Genomic DNA, 20771 nt, shown 5'->3' with positions numbered 1-20771 from the left:
ACAGTACACCTCATCTTCTCTTTGGCACCCAACAGTGCAGCCCATCTTCCCTCTGGTGCCTACAGTACACCTCATCTTCTCTTTGGCACCCCATCTTCCCTCTGGTGCCTACAGTACACCTCATCTTCTCTTTGGCACCCCATCTTCCCTCTGGTGCCTACAGTACACCTCATCTTCTCTTTGGCACCCCATCTTCCCTCTGGTGCCTACAGTACACCTCATCTTCTCTTTGGCACCCCATCTTCCCTCTGGTGCCTACAGTACACCTCATCTTCTCTTTGGCACCCCATCTTCCCTCTGGTGCCTACAGTACACCTCATCTTCTCTTTGGCACCCCACAGTGCACCCCATCTTCCCTCTAGTGCCTACAGTGCACCTAATCTTCTTTGTCACCCCATCTTCCCTCTAGTGCCTACAGTGCACCTCATCTTCTCTTTGGTACTCCACAGTAAACCCCATCTTCCCTCTAGTGCCTACAGTACACCTCCTCTTCTCTTTGGCACCCCATCTTCCCTCTAGTGCCTACAGTGCACCTCCTCTTCTCTTTGGCACCCCATCTTCCCTCTAGTGCCTACAGTGCACCTCCTCTTCTCTTTGGCACCCCACAGTGCACCCCATCTTCCCTCTAGTGCCTACAGTGCACCTCATCTTCTCTTTGGCACCCCACCTTCCCTCTGGTGCCTACAGTACACCTCCTCTTCTCTTTGGCACCCCACAGTGCATCCCATCTTCCCTCTAGTGCCTACAATGCACCTCCTCTTCTCTTTGGCACCCCATCTTCCCTCTAGTGCCTACAGTGCACCTCCTCTTCTCTTTGGCACCCCACAGTGCCACCCCATCTTCCCTCTAGTGCCTACAGTGCACCTCCTCTTCTCTTTGGCACCCCACAGTGCATCCCATCTTCCCTCTAGTGCCTACAATGCACCTCCTCTTCTCTTTGGCACCCCATCTTCCCTCTAGTGCCTACAGTGCACCTCCTCTTCTCTTTGGCACCCCACAGTGCACCCCATCTTCCCTCTGGTGCCGCCAGTGCATCTCATCTTCTCTTTGGCACCCCACAGTGCACCACATCTTCTCTTGGGCACCCATCTTCCATCTGGTGACTACAGTGCCCAATACACACTATTAGATTTTCTGCAGATTTTTGTCTTCAGATTTACCAAAACCATATATTATGAGATCAAACCTTAAAAGTTTCAATTTGTATGCAATCAGCAGGCCCTTATATAGTTTTGGTAAATCTGAAGACAAAAATCTGCAGAAAATCTAATAGTGTGTATGGGGGTCTAACACAGCTGCTATTCCTGTGGCCTTCTCCACTGATATAACAAACCTAAAGCACTGTAACCTCCTGACAATCCAGCACACCGTGCCGAGTCCTTTCACCCTTCCATGTAATCCATCGTGTGACGTCTGTCGCTCCTCTCCTCCCCCTTTTCTCAACAATCCCATTCTAATATATACCGATCAGTACCTTGCCGACGATCATCTGAACCAGAATTAGACGACCTGTACGTCACTGGTCATGTGACCGGAGACCCGGAAGCAGTGTGGAGTACAGATGGTAAGGATTGTTATGCTTCTCAAGAATAGGATCTCTATGTTGTGGAAGGTCAGACAGAAATAATAGAGTGTGGACACCCTGAGGACTGACATCTGAGAAGGAGGTAAGCACCCTGCATGTAGTACTGTCTCCAGATGATGAGGAGCAGAGAGGATGGGGCTGCTACAAGTCAGGGGACATTATACCTGTATTGTGGAGGAGGAAGACTTTAAAAATGAATTGTGATGAAACAGAGATTGTGTGTTTGTATTTTAAAAGGGCAAATGGGAAAAAATAGTTTGCAAAATATTCTTATTTAACTACTGCTAGCTTTAACATACTTGGGTCTAGGGACCTATTACACCTCCTAGATTGTAAGCTCATGTGAACGGGGACCTATTACACCTCCTAGATTGTAAGCTCATGTGTACAGGGACCTATTACACCTCCTAGATTGTAAGCTCATGTGTACAGGGACCTATTACACTTCCTAGATTGTAAGCTCATGTGAACGGGGACCTATTACACCTCCTAGATTGTAAGCTCATGTGTACAGGGACCTATTACACCTCCTAGATTGTAAGCTCATGTGTACAGGGACCTATTACACTTCCTAGATTGTAAGCTCATGTGAACAGGGACCTATTACACCTCCTAGATTGTAAGCACATTGGGATATATTACACCTCTAGATTGTGAGCTCATTGGGATCTATTACACCTCTAGATTGTAAGCTCATTGGGATCTATTACACCTCTAGATTGTGAGCTCATTGGGATCTATTACACCTCTAGATTGTAAGCTCATGTGTATAAGGCCCTATTACACCTCAAGATTGTAAGTTCATAGGTATAGGGACTTATTACACCTCTAGATTGTAAGCTCATGGGTATTGGGACCTAATACACCTCTAGATTGTGACCCATTGGATTCCCTTTGATTTAATGTTATCTTGAATTATGTCAGATAATCTACAAAAAAGTGTGCTTCTGTTGTCCTTGAATGTGCGTGGCCTGGGGGACAAGACCAAATTAGGGTTGCTTTTTAAATCATTTACTAGGCTGAAACCCTCCATGGTTTGTTTGCAAGAGACACGCACCTCTAGATTATAAAGTGATTGGTATAGAGACCTATTCTACCTCTAGATTGTAAGCTCCTGGGTACAGGGACCCCCCGTAATTCTGGATGGTAAGGCCCTGGGAACAGTGTTCCATTATACCCATAGACTGTAAGCTCCTGGAGACAGGGTCCAATTATACTCTTTGGTTCACACTTGTGCGGATGGTTGCAGGTACGGGAATCGTACCTCTTCCCGCAACTACAACACACTGCTCTTTTACAGACATGCGGGGCTGCTATTCATTCTTAATGGCACCCCCACACATCTAAACACTCATTGCATTTGCAGGTGCTGAAAATCAGAGTGCAAAAGCCATTTCCCCGAGGCTGCAGTTTTAGAAAGGCTCAGGGACCTTTTTTCTGTGTCCCGCAGGTACAGCAGGCCCTTCATATATGGTAAAACCCTTAGACTGTAAGCTCTGGGGACAGGGCCTTGCTCAAAAAATTGCAAACAAGCAGGTTCTTTGTTTTGCATTACATAGTAATTGGATTTGAATATTATAGTAGATAATTGCTAACAGTTAGATTTTTAACTTTTGCACAAAGTTCTGATGTATATTGTTAAAGCCTATCTAAACCCAAAAAACAAAATGTATTATACTGCAACTTGCCAATCCTTAAATATGGTGGCTGAATTAGCTGAAGCCCTAGAGAATAAATTGGTGGGTGTTACAAATTTTTATGCCACTTGGTATTTGCACAGCGGTTTGCCTTTGCGTGCTAGCCTGAAGGGACAGGGGCACTTTAAATTTTTTTTTGTTTTTTTGTTAATTAATAATTTTTTATATATTTTTGTATTATTTTTACACTGTAGCTTTACATTTTTTTTTTTTTTATTGCTGTCACAAGGAATGTAAACATCCTTTGTGGCAGGTACTCTTTATGGAGGGATCTGGGGTCTATAAGACCCAAAACCTTTTCTCTGCCCTTAAAATCATTCAAATCACCAAGATCTGTGTTTTTTGAATGCTTTAATTTTTTTAAAAAATGGCGCTGTTGATATCTGGATAAACTGGAAGTGATGGCATTGCTTCCAGCTTACCGTACCAAACAGCCGATCAAAGCCAATCCCAGCTATGTCTGGCTGGCTGGCCGGCCAGTGGACATGCCGACTGGTCGCCCAGGTCTCCTGTTGGGACCAAGCAAGCCACAGGATGTGGGGAGGTTGGAAATCCTCTCCTGCTGCTGTAATAGCAGTCGAGCAGCTAGATAGCTGCTCTGATTGCTATTACAAGAGAGCCGACCTCTGGCTCTAAAAAAACAGTACCAGGATGATGCCTGTGTCTGCACGCATCATCCCGGTATAACCATTGAAAGTCCAGCGACATACGGGTATGTTGTTGGTCGTTAAGTGATTAAAGCAGAGCTCCAGGAAAAAAAAAAATCCCTTGTAGTGGGTCTTTGCCTGCACTGCACGGGTTAACTACTTGTTTTGTCCAGGGGTGCACAGCAAAGCTATACGCCTAAGGTTAGATACCTTAGCAGATTTATATGAACCTGACTAACAAATTGAAGCTAACGCAGTTACAGCAACAGTTTCTTTTTTCCTTTAGGGATAACCGTTTTACCTAAACAAATAAAATCTGATCATTGTAAACTCCCCTGTTAGTTTTTAAATGGCTTGTCTGAACCCTATAAATGCCACTTTTGCTGGACAGCATAGTCTGGTAAAGGTAGCTGAAAAACAACAATCGTACTGGCTGGATCACCAGGTGAAATGGAGGGGGGGAGTCTAAAAAAGATAACGAATGCAGCCACCACATCTAGTATAGTATTTTTCTGCAGTATATTATACTTTTGCTTTTGGCTTTAAATTTGCTTTGAACTCTTATCTGTTTTGTGTTGTAGCATATGACCGGTATAAACGCAAAGTCATTGTGGCTTTTTTTGTGTAGAGTTAAAATTTCTGTCTAACTTCACAGATAAAATTACTCTTAAGCTGGATACACACTATACAACTTTTGTTATTTGATTTCCTTTAGATTTACCAAAACCATGTAGTGCAAGGGCCTGCCTGATTGCATACACATTTAAACTGTTAAGGTTTGGCCTCATATTATATGGTTTTGGTAAATCTAAAGGAAAAAAAATCTAAAGAAAATTGTATAGTGAATATCCAGCTTTAGACACATTTTTGTGTTTTTTAGCTTGTGGCTCAAAAAACTCCACAACAAAAAATCCCTTGGCTTTCAGTTGTGTGTGTTCATATCTGAGTGTAGTGTCGCTTGAATTTTCAAGTGTTTTTGGCCCCAGTAATCTTCCTTTGGTACAAAATAATGTAAAAAAAAACTCAAGCCTCAGACTAATAAAAAAAAATTGCTCAAAAACACCTGCAAAATGACCAAAGAAGCTCAGCTCAAATGTGAATGCAGCCTTACTTTTTGTCCCTGTGACACCTATATAAGACATGGCATCATAGGGACACAAAGGTTAGAACAGCAACAAAAATAATGTCAAAGGTTCTGCCGCAGATCGCATTAGTATGAAGGCGCCCTCAAACACCGTGAGAACTGTCCTTTTTTTTTATTGCAGCTGTTTTGTTTTTCTAATGCTGGTTTTGTGTATGCTACTTCATTGTTATGTGGTTTTCAGCATTGCTGAAAGAGTACCAGAACTTAACTATACAGGGTTGTAAACTCCACATAAAACAATGAGCCCCTTTTGTTCTCTTCAGTAATTCCATAAAGAGTCATTAAATGTTGTATTCTCTGTGCAACCAAAAAAACCCTTTAAACCATACCAGGGTTATTCAGTACAGCATTACAGAGAACCTTTCAGATTTGGCTGTATAGGAAATAATGAAATACTTTTTCATACACCCTAGGGATCGACTGATATTATTTTTCGGTGCCGATAAGATACCGATATTTCGGCCACCTCTCAGGCTGATAGCCGATTTTGTCTGCCGATATTCTGTACATTTAAAAAAAATAAAAATGTTTACACCTTTTTTATTTTATTTTTTATGACTGTTATTGCTGTCACACGGAATGTAAACATCCCTTGTGACAGTTAATAGGCAGTGACAGGTACTCTTTATGGAGGGATCGAGGGTCTATAAGACCCCAAACCCCTCCTCTGCACTTGAACGTATTCTATGACATCAAGAAAGGCGTTTTTGAATACTTTATATTTTTTTAAAACTGGTGCCTTTAAGATGCCAGTAATCCAGGAAGTGATGTCATGACATCGCTTCCGGGTTACTAGAACCGAGACCTGAACGAAGCATTGGCTTTGTTTGGATCTTCGGCCAGCCTCAGGCCTTTCGGACGGGAGAGCCGGGGGTGGGGGGGGGGCTGCTGAGCTACATCGGGGGTTGTTACAATAAAGCCGACCGCCCGCTCTAAGGCTCGGTTCACACATGGGCGGCACGACTTGCAGGTCGCCTCAGCGAGGCGACCTGCAAACGACTGCCGGGGCGACTTGCGAGACGACTTCTGCATAGAAGTCTATGCAAGTCGCCCCAAGTCGCCCCCAAAGTAATACAGGAACCTTTTTCTAAGTCGGAGCGACTTGCGTCGCTCCAATTAGAACGGTTCCATAGCACAGAACGGGAGGCGACTTGTCAGGCGACTAGGTCGCCTGACAAGTCGCCCCAGTGTGAACCGAGCCTTAAGAACGGTACTGGGGTGATGCATGCAGCTGCAAGCATCACCCCGGTAAAACGCAATATATATTGGTAATATATTGCTTTTGTTTAAGTTTTGTGACCGATTCTTCAAAAAAGTGAATATCGGCTCCACCGATAATCGGTCGATCCCTAATATACACTTGTCAAAAGTATTGGGACACCTACCTTTACACACACATGAGCTTTAACCACTTAAGGACCAGCCTCGTTTTGGATTTTAGGTGTTTACATGTTTTTTTTTGCTATAAAATTACTTAGAACCCCCAAACATTATATATTGTTTTTTTTCTAACACCCTAGAGAATAAAATGGCAGTCAATGCAATACTTTTTTTTGCACCGTATTTGCGCAGCGGTCTTTATAAGCGCACTTTTTTTGGAAAAAAAAATCACTTTTTTGAATAAAAAAATAAGATAACAGTAAAGTTAGCCCAATTTTTTTTTATATTGTGAAATATAATGTTACACCAAGTAAATTGATACCAAACATGTCACGCTTCAAAATTGCGCCCGCTCGTGGAATGGCGTCAAACTTTTACCCTCAATCTCCATAGGCGACGTTTAAAAAAAATTCTACAGGTTGCATGTTTTGCGTTAGAGGAGGTCTAGGGCTAGAATTATTGCTCTTGCTCTACCGGTCGCGGCGATACCTCACGTGTGGTTTGACCACCGTTTTCATATGCGGGAGCTACTCACGCATGCGTTTGCTTCTGCGCGCAAGCTCGTCGGGACGGGGGTTTTAAAAAAAAAAAAAAAAAAAAAATTATTTTACATGATTTTATTTATTTTTACACAGTTTAAAAAAAAAAAATTGTCACTTTTATTCATATTACAAGGGATGTAAACATCCCTTGTAATAGAAAAAAGCATGATGGGACCTCTTAAATATGAGATCTGGGGTCAAAAAGACCTCAGATCTCATATTTACAATAAAATGCAACAAAAAAAAGTAATTTACAAAAATGACATTGAAAAAAATGTGCCTTTTTAAGACGTATGGGCGGAAGTGACATTTTGACGTCGCTTTCGCCCAGCAGTATCATGGAGATGAGTGGGCGCCATCTTAGCCTCACTCGTTTCCAGGCACAGAAGGGAGACAGATGCGATCGCCTCTGCCGCATCCGACGGCTCCGGTAAGCGGCGGGGGGTACTGGATCACGGCGGGAGAGGGGCCTCTCCCGCCACCGATAAGTGATCTTGCGGCAAATCCGCCGCAGAGACCACTTTTATCTTAAAGCTGACCGCCGCACGAAAGTGGGGATACTGGGGTTATGGAAGCTAGCTGCTGCCATAACAATATCCGCCGCCAAAGTTTGAACGTGCGGCGGTCGGCAAGTGGTTAATAGCATCCCAGTATAAAGGCCCATACACACGATACGAAAATCGAAAGTAAAATTTCGTCTGACGATTTTCGGCTCGTTAGTATGGTGGTTTCGACAGCTGATTCTGGTTTTTCGTCCGACAAAAGCTGGATATGCAAACTATAAATTTTTTGTTGATCGAGTACAGTTTTCGTACGAAAACAATGGTAAGAGCAAGACTAGGCATGCTCAGAAACTAAAGAATACATACAAAACTAGTCAACACATTACGTCCCTTTTGAAGATGTATTCTGTCGTAAGAGAATTTTCGGATGGCGAGTAACCTCTTCATTTTTGACATGAGACTAGCATGCAACAAAAAAAAACGGACAAACGGACATCCGAAAATCTGATCGTGTGTACGAGGCTTTAGTCTGTAGGGTTCAATATTGAGTTGGCCCACCCTGTGCAGCTATAGCAGCTTTGAATCTTCTGGGAAGGCTGTCCACAAGGTTTAGGAGTGTGTCTATGGGAATGTTTGACCATTCTTCCAGAAGCACATTTGTGAGGTCAGGCACTGATGTTGGACAAGAAGGCCTGGCATGCAGTCTCTGCTCTAATTCACTCCAAAGGTGTTCTATCGGGTTGAGGTCAGTGCAGGCCAGTCAAGTTCCTTCGCCCCAAACTCGCTCATCCATGTCTTTATGGACCTTGCTTGTGGACTGGTCCAAAACATTTGCTGGAGGGGGGATTATGGTGTGGGGTTGTTTTTCAGGGGTTGGGCTTGGCTCCTTAGTTCCAGTGAAGGGAACTCTTAAGGTGTCGGCATACCAAGACATTTTGGACAATTTAATGCTCCCAACTTTGTGGGAACAGTTTGGGGACGGCCCTTTCCTGTTCCAAAATGACTGCGCACCAGTACACAAAGCAAGGTTCATAAAGACATGGATTTTGGGGTGGAGGAACTTGACTGGCCTGCACAGAGTCCTGACCTCAACCCGATAGAACACCTTTGGGATTAATTAGAGCAGAGACTGTGAGCCAGGCCTTCTCGTCCACATCAGTGCCTGACCTCACAAATGTGCTTCTGGAAAAATGGTCAAACATTCCCATAGACACACTCCTAAACCTTGTGGACAGCCTTCCCAGAAGAGTTGAAGCTGTTCTAGTTGCAAAGGGTGGGCCAACTCAATATTGAACCCTACGGACTAAAACATTAAAGTTTATGTGCGTGTATAGCCAGATGTCCCAACATTGTGTATATCTAGCAAACACAGATGGATCTTCAATCTCTTAGACCACATTCACACCTCAGCACTTTGTAGCTTGAAGCTCCAAAATGCTGGAGGAGAGAAATTAAATTCTCTATGAAGTTCAAATTGAGCAGATTGGTGCGTATAAAAAAAAAAAAAAAAAATTGTTCCATAGAAATGCATGGAAAAGCTTGATTTGAGTGTTTTAGTGTTTTTGTCACATGTTTTTGATGGTTTTTCTGCTCAAAAGCAATAATTGAATGAAAATAAATAACATTAAATAAGACAATAAAAATAAACATACTGAGGAGTTTTTGAAGTGCTTTTGTGTTATTAAAGCGCCCGAAAAGCTCAAGAAAAATGCTTCCCTTTAAATTCAAAGCATGTTTACACACTGGGGCATTGCGTTTCTGTTGCAGCATAAAAAAATCCTGCTTGCCGCATTTTTGGAGCATGTTTGGTGAATTAAAGAATCTGCACCAAAAAAACACTCCTCCCCATTGAAATGAATAGGAACCGCCTCAAAAACGCACTCGCTAAGCGTTTGTGTCACGTCCTTTAAAAAACGCACCTCTCCTTAAATACATAGGCGTTTTACAGGCAGTTTTGATGCGAACCAGTGTGAAAGTAGCCTTTATTGCACTCCAACTTGTACTGGTGGCAATACGTTATGGACTGCTATAGGAGCCTTGTCCTTGCCCTGTTTCCTCCTGTACGGTGTTTCCACATTACCTGGAGTGAAAAGACCTCAGAAATAACAAGAGAATCTTTCCATGTGGGATCATAATTACTTAGCCAAGGTTGTTATTTAATCAATTCCTGATTACAATGAAGCGTATTGTGGCTGGAAATTGAATGTCTTTCGGTGTGTATAATTTGAATATCGCTCTCCTCTATACTAAGTGCCCTATTATTCGATTTTAATGAGTTCCCGTGGTTTAAATATTGGTATTCTATTTAATTTTTCTTTTCACCTTTTTCCCCACTAGGTTGTATAATTCCACTACACTATACAAACTTTGTCAATTTTTTTTTTTTTTTTACTGCTTGCTTGGTTTAATTTACAGAATTACATTTTTTTTTTTACAGAATTACATTTTTTTTTTTTTTCCTGCTTCATAGGAAAATTCTTTATTGTGTAAATTTTATCCTTTTATTGTTGACTTCTCATTCATCTCTGACCTCTGTTTCTAGAAATGCTGATTGTCTGTCATGATGGTCCTCTCGGTTCAATACATATTGAGTCACTGAGCTGGAATAAATATATGGATCAGAATTCCTGACTACATATTTCACACGGCATAGGTCATAGGTTATTTTAAAGGGTTTGTAAAGGTTTGTTTAAAAAAAAACAAACATGTCATACTTCCTTCTGTGCAAGTGTTTTGCACAGAGTGGCCTCAATCCTCCTCTTCTGGGGTCCCCCCGCAGTGCTCCTGGCTCCTCCCTGCATCGAGTGCCCCGTCAGCCACCCGCATTCCATGGGGGCACCCGTGCGAGGTCCATTGACACAGACAGCAGAACTTGGCCCCGGCCCCCGGCTCCTGTGTCTCTGGATTTGATTGACAGCAGCGGGAGCCAATGGCTGCTATCAGTCTATCCAATGAGGACCCGAGACACGGCTGGAGCTGCTGATGGAACGATCGGGTTCAGGTAAGAAAAAGGGGGGGCTCTGGGAGGCTGCTGCACTACAGAACCGTTTTCACCTTAATGCATTAAGGTGAAAAATCTCAAGGGTTTACAACCCCTTTAAGGCAAAAGTTGTTGTGAATAGAGCAGGAAGGTTAGACACTCTGTAAAATTTGTATAGCTCTGTATCGCCACTCAGGAGGTTCACCCCGTATCAGTTCTGAACTTTGTCACCAAAACAGAAAGTTAAGGGGAGGTGAGGGTAAATCTTTCAACAAGAACACCTATTCAGGTGACCAATTGCCACCTGTAGCAAGTCGGGTGCTCAGAAGGCACCCATGCATGCTGCTGTTGGGTCCTGAGCCGGGCTGTGTGTGTCCATAGACACAGACATCACTGGTAAGCCACGCCCCCACTCCCACATTACAGAAGTTTGTCTAATGACAGGAGTAGCCTAAGGCTCATCTGCCCTCAGTTTCTCCTGTGAGAGCAGGAAGTGAGGGGAGCCGTGCTGGAGCCAGAGACTGCATTGAATCTCTCCCATGGAGCCAGGTAATTGTTTATTGACAGAGGGGAGTAAAACGTTTTTTTTTTTTTAATTTTTTTATTTTTTACCTTACTGCAGAGAATACATTAAAGTAATACATTTGCCTTTAGTACCACTTTAAATAGTCCCCAACATAGAAAAAAAATCTACATATTTTAAACCGCAATGCAACATACTTTTCGATACATGGTATCTTATGCTGCATACACATGGCCGGACTTCCCGACAGAAAAAGCCCGATGGGAACTTTCGGTCGGACATTCTGACCGTGTGTATGCCCCATCTGACTTTTTCTGTCAGCATTTCCGACGGACTCAGATATAGAACATGTTCTAAATCTTTCCATTGGAAATGCTGTTTAGTTTAGCCCGTTGGCAAGTCTGGCCGTGTGTTCGCGGCATTAGTTGTGTTCTGTAGATGCATAGGGCTACATGCACACAGGGCTTTTAGCCCCTGTGTGCCAAATCCTGTTTTTTGGACAGCCAGGAGGCACAGGTGCAATGCCTAGCCCTGCATTCTGCATTCCGGGCATATATCTCTAAAAGTATATGGCCCTATGCACAAGTAGCTCTCAGTACAGCATCCAGATGCTGCATATTTTAGCCTGTCATAGATTTTTCTTTTCTTTTTCTTTTATAAATTATAGATTTTGACAGGATGCTGGCATAGGTGCCGGATGCTGCACCTGTGCCTCTCTGGCACCCTGAAAACGCTGGCATCTGATGCACATGGGCTAAATGCCCAGTGTGTGAGGCCTTAGGGTACCATTTATAATTAGTGGTACCGCAACATATTGCATCTTGCTTGGTACAACACCACTACAACAGTGGCATAAATGAGCCCATGAAAAAAAAAATACATATGACAAATTTTCTAGTGCTGTATGCATGTTTTTTGCGGTGCATGCATGCACATAAAGGAAACGTGAATGAAAACTACATATACTGTTATAAATAAAGTACGGTAATTCAAGAAAAATTCAAATTTTTTTTATCAATACAGTTGAAAAGAAACACAGATTTTACCCCACTATTAAAAAAATAAATGAATATTTTGAAAGAAAAAAATTCTAATGAAATTCTACTTGTGTATGGTCCGCTTAACGGCTTGGAAACATCCGGTGTTTGCTTACATTAGAGGGCTGGCAGTAAAGTAGCCCCCATTCTCATCTGAGCGAGTTTCCTGAAGTATCTCAATACTCAGCACTTAGATTTCCATGTTCTTTTTTGTGCCTGTTCACTTGTGAGCAAAGTGGTGGTGCTCAGCGCTCAAAATAGTATAGAACCGTGATCATACTCACCCCCCCCCCCCCCCCCAAATAATAGACTTCTTAAATGGGAGTGCCTGAAACATGCCTAAAAACGTTCGTTCATTCATGATGGCTGTGCAAAAGCCTTTTCCTTATAAACATTGCTGCATGGCCGATCTACGGGGTCATATGTTGTAAAATCTTAGATGAGAACCTTCCTTTCTCAGCCAGAACACTGAAGATGGGTCATGGGTGGGTCTTCCAGCATGACAATGACCCAAAACATACCGCCAAGGCAACAAAAGAGATGGCTCAAGAGGAAGCACATTAAGGTCATGGAGTGGCCTAACCAGTCTCCAGACATTAATCCTATAGAAAATGTATGCAGGGAGCTGAAACTTCGAGTTGCCAAGAGACATCCAAGAAACCTTAAGGATTTATAGGAGATCGTAAAAAGTGGACCAAAAACCCTCCTGAGATGTGTGCAAACCTGGTAACCAACTACAAGAAACGTCTTACCCTCTGCTTGCCAACAACGGTTTCTCCACCAAGTACTAAGTCATGTTTTACTTGGGATCACATACTTATTTTACTCACTGAACTGAAACTTAACCCCCCTAGCAGTATTCCCGAGTCTGGCTCGGGGTGGATTTTCAATACCAAAAGCGGTATCCCGGAGCCAGACTCGGGATTGCATCGCAGGATCCTTGTAGAGTTTACTTACCTTGTCCCCTGGATCCTGAGATGTCTCTCCACTAGGGGTGCGCATCTTCACTGGTCTCACGATTCGATTACAATTATCTGGTCAACGTTTCGATTCGATTCCGCGATGCATCACGATTACTGACGAGCTCCCACTTCCGCTTGGGCCGCCTAGGCGGCCCTTCCACCCTGCAATCTTCTGGGACACATCACAGTTCCCAAAAGATTGCCTGGCTATGCAGGACAGCACAGTGAGACATGTGCACCCAGCTGTGAAGCTGCAAGCTGTCACAGCCGGATGCCCACAGTAGTATTGCCAGCGCTGTGGACAGGCAGGGGATAGAAGGGAGGGTTTGGGTGGCCACGTTGCTGGATTGTGGGACAGGTGAGTGTCTTTTTATTAAAAGTCAGAAGATACACTTTTTTTGTAGCTGCTGACTTTTAATAAACAAAGAATTGACTGGAACTCTGCTTTGAATTAAAAATAACCTTACTCCCTTAAAGTGCAGTAATCCGGTGCACTGCAGGGTACAGGCATTCACACACACACTGCTGCTGGGAGGTCAGGGAATACAATCCACAGATGACAAACAGCCCTGTGAAGTTCCCTGTACTGTCTTTGTACTGACCAGTGGCAGCTGGTGCTCAAAATTTTTTTGGGGGGGGGGGGGGGCGCGAACTGAAAAATACTGAACCTCCCCCATCAAATGCAGCCATTGGTGCTGACAGTTCCTTGGCATTCCTGTTTGCACCTTCCAGCACACTAGGAGTTAACAGTGGAATGTGCACAGGATAGCCAGGGACCTGTCAGCACGGAGCGAGAGGTGTAAGTAGAGTACAAACACATTTGTACTCTACTTACTGTTGTTAAAATTACTTCCTTTTAATAAATGCTGTATTACAATGGATGATGAGCCCCGCTGTATGAATTCCCAGCTGACGTCAGCACTCAGGGGAGACGTAAGAGGAGAGCGGAGAGGGGCGGGACGGGCCGGGAGTCACATGTATCGTACCACTGTGAAATTCGGTATGAAGTGACATAGTTTTTTAAAAAGCACATACAGCGGGGCACATCATCCATTGTAATACAGCATTTATTAAAATAAAGTAATTTTGAAAAAACGCTCCGAGCGATTTCCCGGGAGGGGCGGGGCTAGTCGTCATGACCTCACCCGCAATCGATTTTCCAGTCCTTAGGCATCGATGCCACATCGGGGACACCTGAATCGCGATGCAACAATTATGTTAGCACCCCTACTCCCCGCTGTGATCTGCGAGCCGCCGTGTCTCGCTCGATTCACAGTGCCGAGCTCCGTTACCTGTGAGCGTTGCGACACACGGGGACGGAGTTCGGCGCCAAATTCAAAAAGTAAAACACACTGTATAGATACAGTACTTTAATCTGTAAGATTACAGTATACTGTATCTAATAATTACACATCCCCTTTGTCCCTAGTGGTTTGTCCAGTGTCCTGCATGCAGTTTTATATTATAAGAACTGTTCTTTCTGCCTGGAAACTGGAGATTGTCCATAGCAACCAAAACTGTCCTTTTACATCAAAAGTGGTTTCAGACTAGCTAGAAAACAATAAATTATAATAAATAATAGATAATAAATTAGAATCCCTTGCAGAATTGTGTAATAGTGATTTGTGGGGAAATCCGTCATCAAACACTAAAAGTAACGAAAGCGACAATTCTGCAACTGAACAAATTTCAGTGTTTTTGATTTGATTACATTATTGAATAATTTTTAAATATTGTATTAGTTGTTTTAATTATTATAATTTTATGATTTCGTTTTTCAAACTTTCATACCCGGGATGTCTACTAGACTCTTGTTTTGACAGATTTAAGTGAATTATTCCTAAGAATTACAGCCTATAATATAAAACGCCAAATTTCTGATCAAAATAATTGTACCGCTTTCAACATCAAATATCTGAAATGATCATACCGCCGGGGAGGTTAAAAGGGTTGTAAACCCTTGTGTTTTTTCACCTTAATGCATCCTATGCATTAAGATGAAAAAACTTCTGGCAGACACCTGCCCTCAAGCCCCCCGTTTTACTTACCTGAGCCCTGGAATTCTCTCAGCGGTAACACGCTGTCCCTCTCTCGACAGAGTCCCAGCTCTTGATTGGATAGATCGATAGCAGCCATTGGCTCCTGCTGCTGTCAATCAAATCCAATGACGCGGGCGCCGGGGGGCAGTGCCGAGTCTGGCATTCGTGTCTATGGATGCAAATGCTGGACTGGGGAGTGCGCCCGCAAAGTAACCCCCCCCCGGGAGAGCGCTTCTCCTAGGGGGTTATACGATGCAGGGAGGAGCCGTAAGAGCCACTGGGGGACCCCAGAAATCAAGGATCGGGGTCACTCTGTGCAAAGCGAGCTGCACAGTGGAGGTAAGGCTTTGTGTACACGGGATGTTTTTACAACCTCTCCTGAACGATTTCACTTGACAGATAGTAACCCATGTTTAAAACTTCCGTTTTGCCGCTTTTAGCTGCGTTTTGTGTTTAGAAGCGTTTGAAGAATTTTTTAGAATAGCCAAAAATGAAAAACGCCTGTAAACGAAATGCGGCTAAACGTTTGGCGTTTGAAATGCCTCTAAACACAGCTTCTGAACGCTTTTTTTAGGTTCCAAAAAAAGCCTCAACTCAACTGCCTAGAAACAACTATAAATGACCCTGTGTACATGTACTGATAAGATAACATAGAGGAGAGTTCAGGAGCAGTTGAAAAAAATGCCCAACGTGCTCCTAAACGTTCGTTTACCAGCAGCAGTGTATATGAGGCCTTAGTATGACATGTTATTTAAAAAAACAAAAAAAGATTTACAATCACTTTAATTTATAGCATTTGTTTGTGTTATGTTTTTCTGGATGGTTGATATTCTGTCTCTATCATTTAAAATACACCTTGCATGACCATGGGAATAACATCATTTTTAATGGTGTGCATTCATATCAATGTGACCCAGCACAGAGTGACTTTGGAAAAGGTTCCTGTGCTACTTTAGTGTGACTCTAGCCTGATTTTTACCCCACAAAATCACTTGTGTATGCGATTTATGTGATTTGGAAAGCAGTTTTGTGTTTTTTTTTTTTTTTTTTTTTTTTTGTCCCTCAACTCTTCTTCCAGGCAAAGCAGCCACAGCAGCAGCACTTTGACTACTAGGGATGAAAAATTGCATCAATATTGCACGGGAGTAAAATTGCGTCAAAATCACTCAAAAGTGGAACTACATAATCAACCTCAAATCGCCTCAAAAACACATTGCACTAGTGTGAACCAGGCCTTCTGGAAGCAAAAACGCGTTCTCCCCCCCCCCCCCCCCCGAGCCGATGCGAGTGCCCCGCGGTCACGATCACCGCCGGGCTCCCGCCACTGCACTGACACACGGAGAACCGGGGTCTGTGTGTGTAAACACACAATTTCCGGTTCTCTGAGGGGAGAATAGAGAGATCGTCTGTTCATACAGAGTATGAACAGCGATCTGTCATCGCCCCTGCACCGTCCGCTCCTCCCTTCAGTAGAACACACACTAGGGAACACATTAACCCCTTGATCGCCCCCTAGTGTTTAACCCCTTCCCTGCCAGTGACATTTTTACAGTAATCAATGCATTTTTATAGCACTGATCGCTGTATTAATACCAATGGTCCCAAAAATGTGTCAAAATTGTCCGATGTGTCCGCCATAATGTTGCAGTCCCGATAAAAATCGCAGATCGCTGCCATTACTAGTAAAAAAAAAACAATAATAAAAATGTCATAAAACTATCCCTTGTTTTGTAGATGTTATAACTTTTGCGCAAACCAATTAATATACACTTTTTTAAATATAATTTTTGGGGGATATTTATTATAGCAAAAAGCTAATGCGGTTTTTTAAATTGTCGCTCTTTTTTTGTTTATAGCGCAAAAAATAAAAACCACAGAGGTGATCAAATACCACCAAAAAGCTCCATTTGTGGGGAAAAAAAGGACGTTCATTTTGTTTGGGTGCAACGTCGCACGACCGTGCAATTGTCAGTTAAAGCGACGCAGTGCCGAATCACAAAAAGCGCTTTAGCCAGGAAGGGGGTAAAATCTTCCGGGGCTGAAGCGGTTAAACACCTTAATGGCAGATCAGTTTATTTGTGTACCTTAACAGTGGATGACAGTTCTGTGGCTGTGTTTGACTTGCTTAGCCTTGAGTGAAGGCAGCATGTTCTGTTTGAGATGCATTTGCATAGCAGGCTAAGCAGATCAGACACAACTTTTGTGTTTGAGGATTGTAATCGTATGCAACAGCCAGCGTTCCATTTGTGAACATAAGTCCTTAAAGAGGAACAAAACTTGACTCCCTCTACTCTTTCCTCTGCATCTTTACCCTGTCTTCTTCCGGGTTTCACATTTTTAGCCATCGGGATTGGCATGGCTGGAATGATAATGCCTGTGGCATGGTAGTTCATTTGTGCTGTCACCAAGGTGTGCTGAGGCTGAAAATGTACACTACACTGTGCATGAATTGTTATGTTTGTTTTTTTTTTTTTTTGTTTTTTTAAGGAGTTTAAAACCATGTGAACAAAAGGTGACCGATTCAAGCACCCCATTAGTGTTGACTAAGCACACATGAAGTGTGTGAAACGCGTCTACCCAGCATTCTGGGTCTTGTAGTTTTGGGATGTCCAAATGGGATTTTGATCTACAGTGGTGTGCGGCCATTTCTTCTAACCCCATTAGTGTTACATGATTTCTTTCAACCATGTAACTGTCGCTTTTGCTGGACAGCTTGGCTTGCATATAAATATAAAAAAATAAAGGTATCTGAAATGAAAAAAAAGATTGGTATCCAGAATATAATCATTACAGGTATTAACCTCATTTGGTTATTAGAATACATTATATTTTGCTGTAGTGTTCCTTTTTAAATCTTCCTCTGTTTTTGCAACTGCATAAATGCCCTTGGCAATGTTTCAGGTTGTTCAGACCATGGGCTGTTGTGCTGGATAGCTTGGTTAACATGTTAATATGGAGGAAAATGTAAATAAAGGCATGTGAAACAAAAAAGTAATTCCTATACTGAATGTTATTACATGTGCTAGCTGCATGTAGTTTCAGAATACATTATTTTTCATGATGGCAGCTTGTGGTGCCTGTTTTTCTTAGCTGATATTAAAGGCTTGGAGATGCTACAGATTTCCAGTAAACTGCAAAGTCTTTACTGCTGCTGCAAAACAAGTTCTAGATTAATCATACAGACGTTAAAGCACTAGTTTTCACTATGATGGCAGAATATCAAAACTTCTGTTTCTGGGAGGATTTCTTATTATTTACCTTCCAGTTTTTCTCTTAGAAAAGCCACATATTAAATTTCCATTTAAGTGACACTTTAAGCTGCAAGAATGTTTTTGTGTGATCTAGCTGAATGCTGCTTATTTATACAAATATGCCTTTGGTGTCATTTTTGCTTTTAACATTGAGTGTTGCCAATGGGAACAATTGAAAGATAAAACTTTTTAATAAAGGCAATGTTTGCTGGAACACAAAGTGTAAAAACATTTCTTTTGATTATTTATATGTACTTATTATTCACTTTTTGTCCACAGGCAACTAAAGAATCATCCATGAAATAACACATTGTCCATGTATTGACACTTTTTTGCGACCTCATGTGCATCATCTTCTTCAAATTTGATCCACGCCCCGTCTCCAAGAATGCATATAGGTAATTACATTTTCATTATGTACAGCTCTTCTGTTGAATTAACAAGTCTGGGTGAAGCATAATACTGCACAATGGATAAAGAATACTTGTACTCAGAGAAACAATTAGGTTTCCAATGCTTATGAAAATGCTAGTTGCCAAGGCTTCTATTTAGTTTCCAATTTACTGACCCAGAATGGGTAGGCAGAAACACAATTGTGAATTCTTGCATACTTGACCCATTTCAGTGACTAATTGCAGGATTGACATGATAACAAGGTAACGTGGATTTAAAAATGAAAAGGTCAACATACTGTAGTTATTCTCAGCACAAGTACATTTTGTGTATGTGAGTCATTTATCTAGCACAAACACAGCACCTTTATAGAGCAGTGGTCTCCAAACTGGGGCTGGATACGGCCCTTTGCTTGCCTTTATCTGGCCCTTGAGGCATAATTCCTGCCACTGACACCAACAGTGGGGCATAATTTTTGCCACTGACACCAACAATGGGGCATAATTCCTGCCACTGACACCGATGGGGCATAATTGCTGCCACTGACAACATAACTATTTCTCCCCTAAAATGCCAAAGATCGGGCATTGTTTACTCCCACTGGGCACAGTCCCGCCCCCATAAAGTCTGAAGGACAGTAAACTGCCCCCCCCCCCTTTTTTTTTTTTTTTTTATGGGTAACTGTGGTAGACAAACAAGGTTCCCAGCTATATCCATACCGGTACATCAGCAAGATTCCTGGCTCACAGCAATCCCAAAAGGGCAATACAATGAAGATCAGTAGGAACTGTGATAGCATAGAGGATTTTAACATCCAATCAGCCATCTTTGCCAAAAGATTTTTAGAAAAGGGCTATTCTCCTAGGGCATTGAATAAATGGCAGAAAAATGTCCTCTCCATGCATAGAGAAACTCTTTTGTAAAAAAACAAAAAAGTGGCCTTTAAAGCAGATTTAGCCTTCATTACGGGCTTTACTTATCAATATAAAGAGGTTGAAACAATATTTAAAAAGCACTGGCCTATCCTCATGAAAGACGAAGATTTAAAGAAAATTCTACCTACTAAACCACATTTTATATGTAAGAGGGCTTCCGGATTAAGAAATTTGCCCCCAATATTCCGGATCCCCCCCAAAACAGTCTCCTCTTTCTTAGACAGGGAAGTTTTTCATTATTGCATTAGGTGCAAGGCATGTAAAACCTCTAAAAGAACAAAAAGAAGAATTTATAGTGTCCAGTTGGTAGTTACAAACCATACCTTTAAAATAAAATCACTAATTTCTTGTGACTCTGAATGTCACATATGTGCTAGAATGTCCGTGTCCTTAACAATATGTGGGTAGAACCACACGTAAATGACATACTAGGAAAAACGAACATATAGCCAACATTAAAAATGGGTTCCCCAAACAGTGTGTCAATCCACTTTAGGTAATTTCACAATAGGGACCCAACACTGCTTACCTTTTATGCAATAGATAGTTAAAAAAAACATTGGAGAGGGACTAATCTTAAATGAGCAGTCTCCCAAAATGAAACGAAATGGCTATATAAATTGGACACTTTACAGCCCGCTGGTATGTATTAAAGAAGTAGATCTAAATTGCTTTCTAACAATGACTAATTAGAAGACTTTATGAATTAAACATGGGTGTCTTTTAAACATATATTATATTGCCAGATTCACCATAGTTTAAATTGTCATTTTTAAACATATCTGTAATAATATTATGTTAAATGAATGAGAACCATATATATACTATTTACTAATATTGTTGCACGTAATAATTTGAAAAAGTTATATTAAAAACCATCTGATGGATTGTGGCTGTTCTGTTCCCGCTATATCTATATCTATGTTAGTAGTATTATCTCCATGGGCTAATGACAGCTTTCCCATTAGATAACTGGGTGGGTGGGAAAGAACTAGCTCCACCAATCATGTTTAGACTTGGGGGTATAAAACATATTCTACCTAGTGACCGGGACGCTTCCTGATGACGTTTTAAAATGAAACGTACGTTGAGGCGCATCCCGGTCACATGATTTCCGGCCACTTCCGGTTTTACAACACTACGGCGGTGGGAC

General features: G+C 42.2%; 1 protein-coding gene across 4 annotated transcripts in view; it reads left to right on the top strand.

Annotated features, from left to right (window-relative positions):
• Positions 1 to 20771, top strand: part of TANGO2 (transport and golgi organization 2 homolog) — a 239535-nt gene that overhangs the window by 53007 nt on the left and 165757 nt on the right. For 2 of the 4 annotated variants that reach the window (XM_073628712.1, XM_073628722.1), the window contains one exon: positions 18570 to 18688. In XM_073628712.1, coding sequence (XP_073484813.1) covers positions 18633 to 18688 — 56 coding nt within the window. In that variant the 5' untranslated portion in view covers positions 18570 to 18632. Of the gene's footprint in view, positions 1 to 1419; positions 1668 to 18569; positions 18689 to 20771 lie in introns of those variants that run through there. The other 2 variants (XM_073628730.1, XM_073628705.1) reach the window with 2 other exon arrangements.

This window comes from Aquarana catesbeiana, linkage group LG01, assembly GCF_042186555.1.
Source record: "Aquarana catesbeiana isolate 2022-GZ linkage group LG01, ASM4218655v1, whole genome shotgun sequence".
Taxonomy (NCBI): Eukaryota; Metazoa; Chordata; class Amphibia; order Anura; family Ranidae; genus Aquarana; species Aquarana catesbeiana.
The sequence above is the reverse complement of the archived record's forward strand: the minus strand, read 5'-3'. Positions and strand labels throughout refer to the sequence as shown.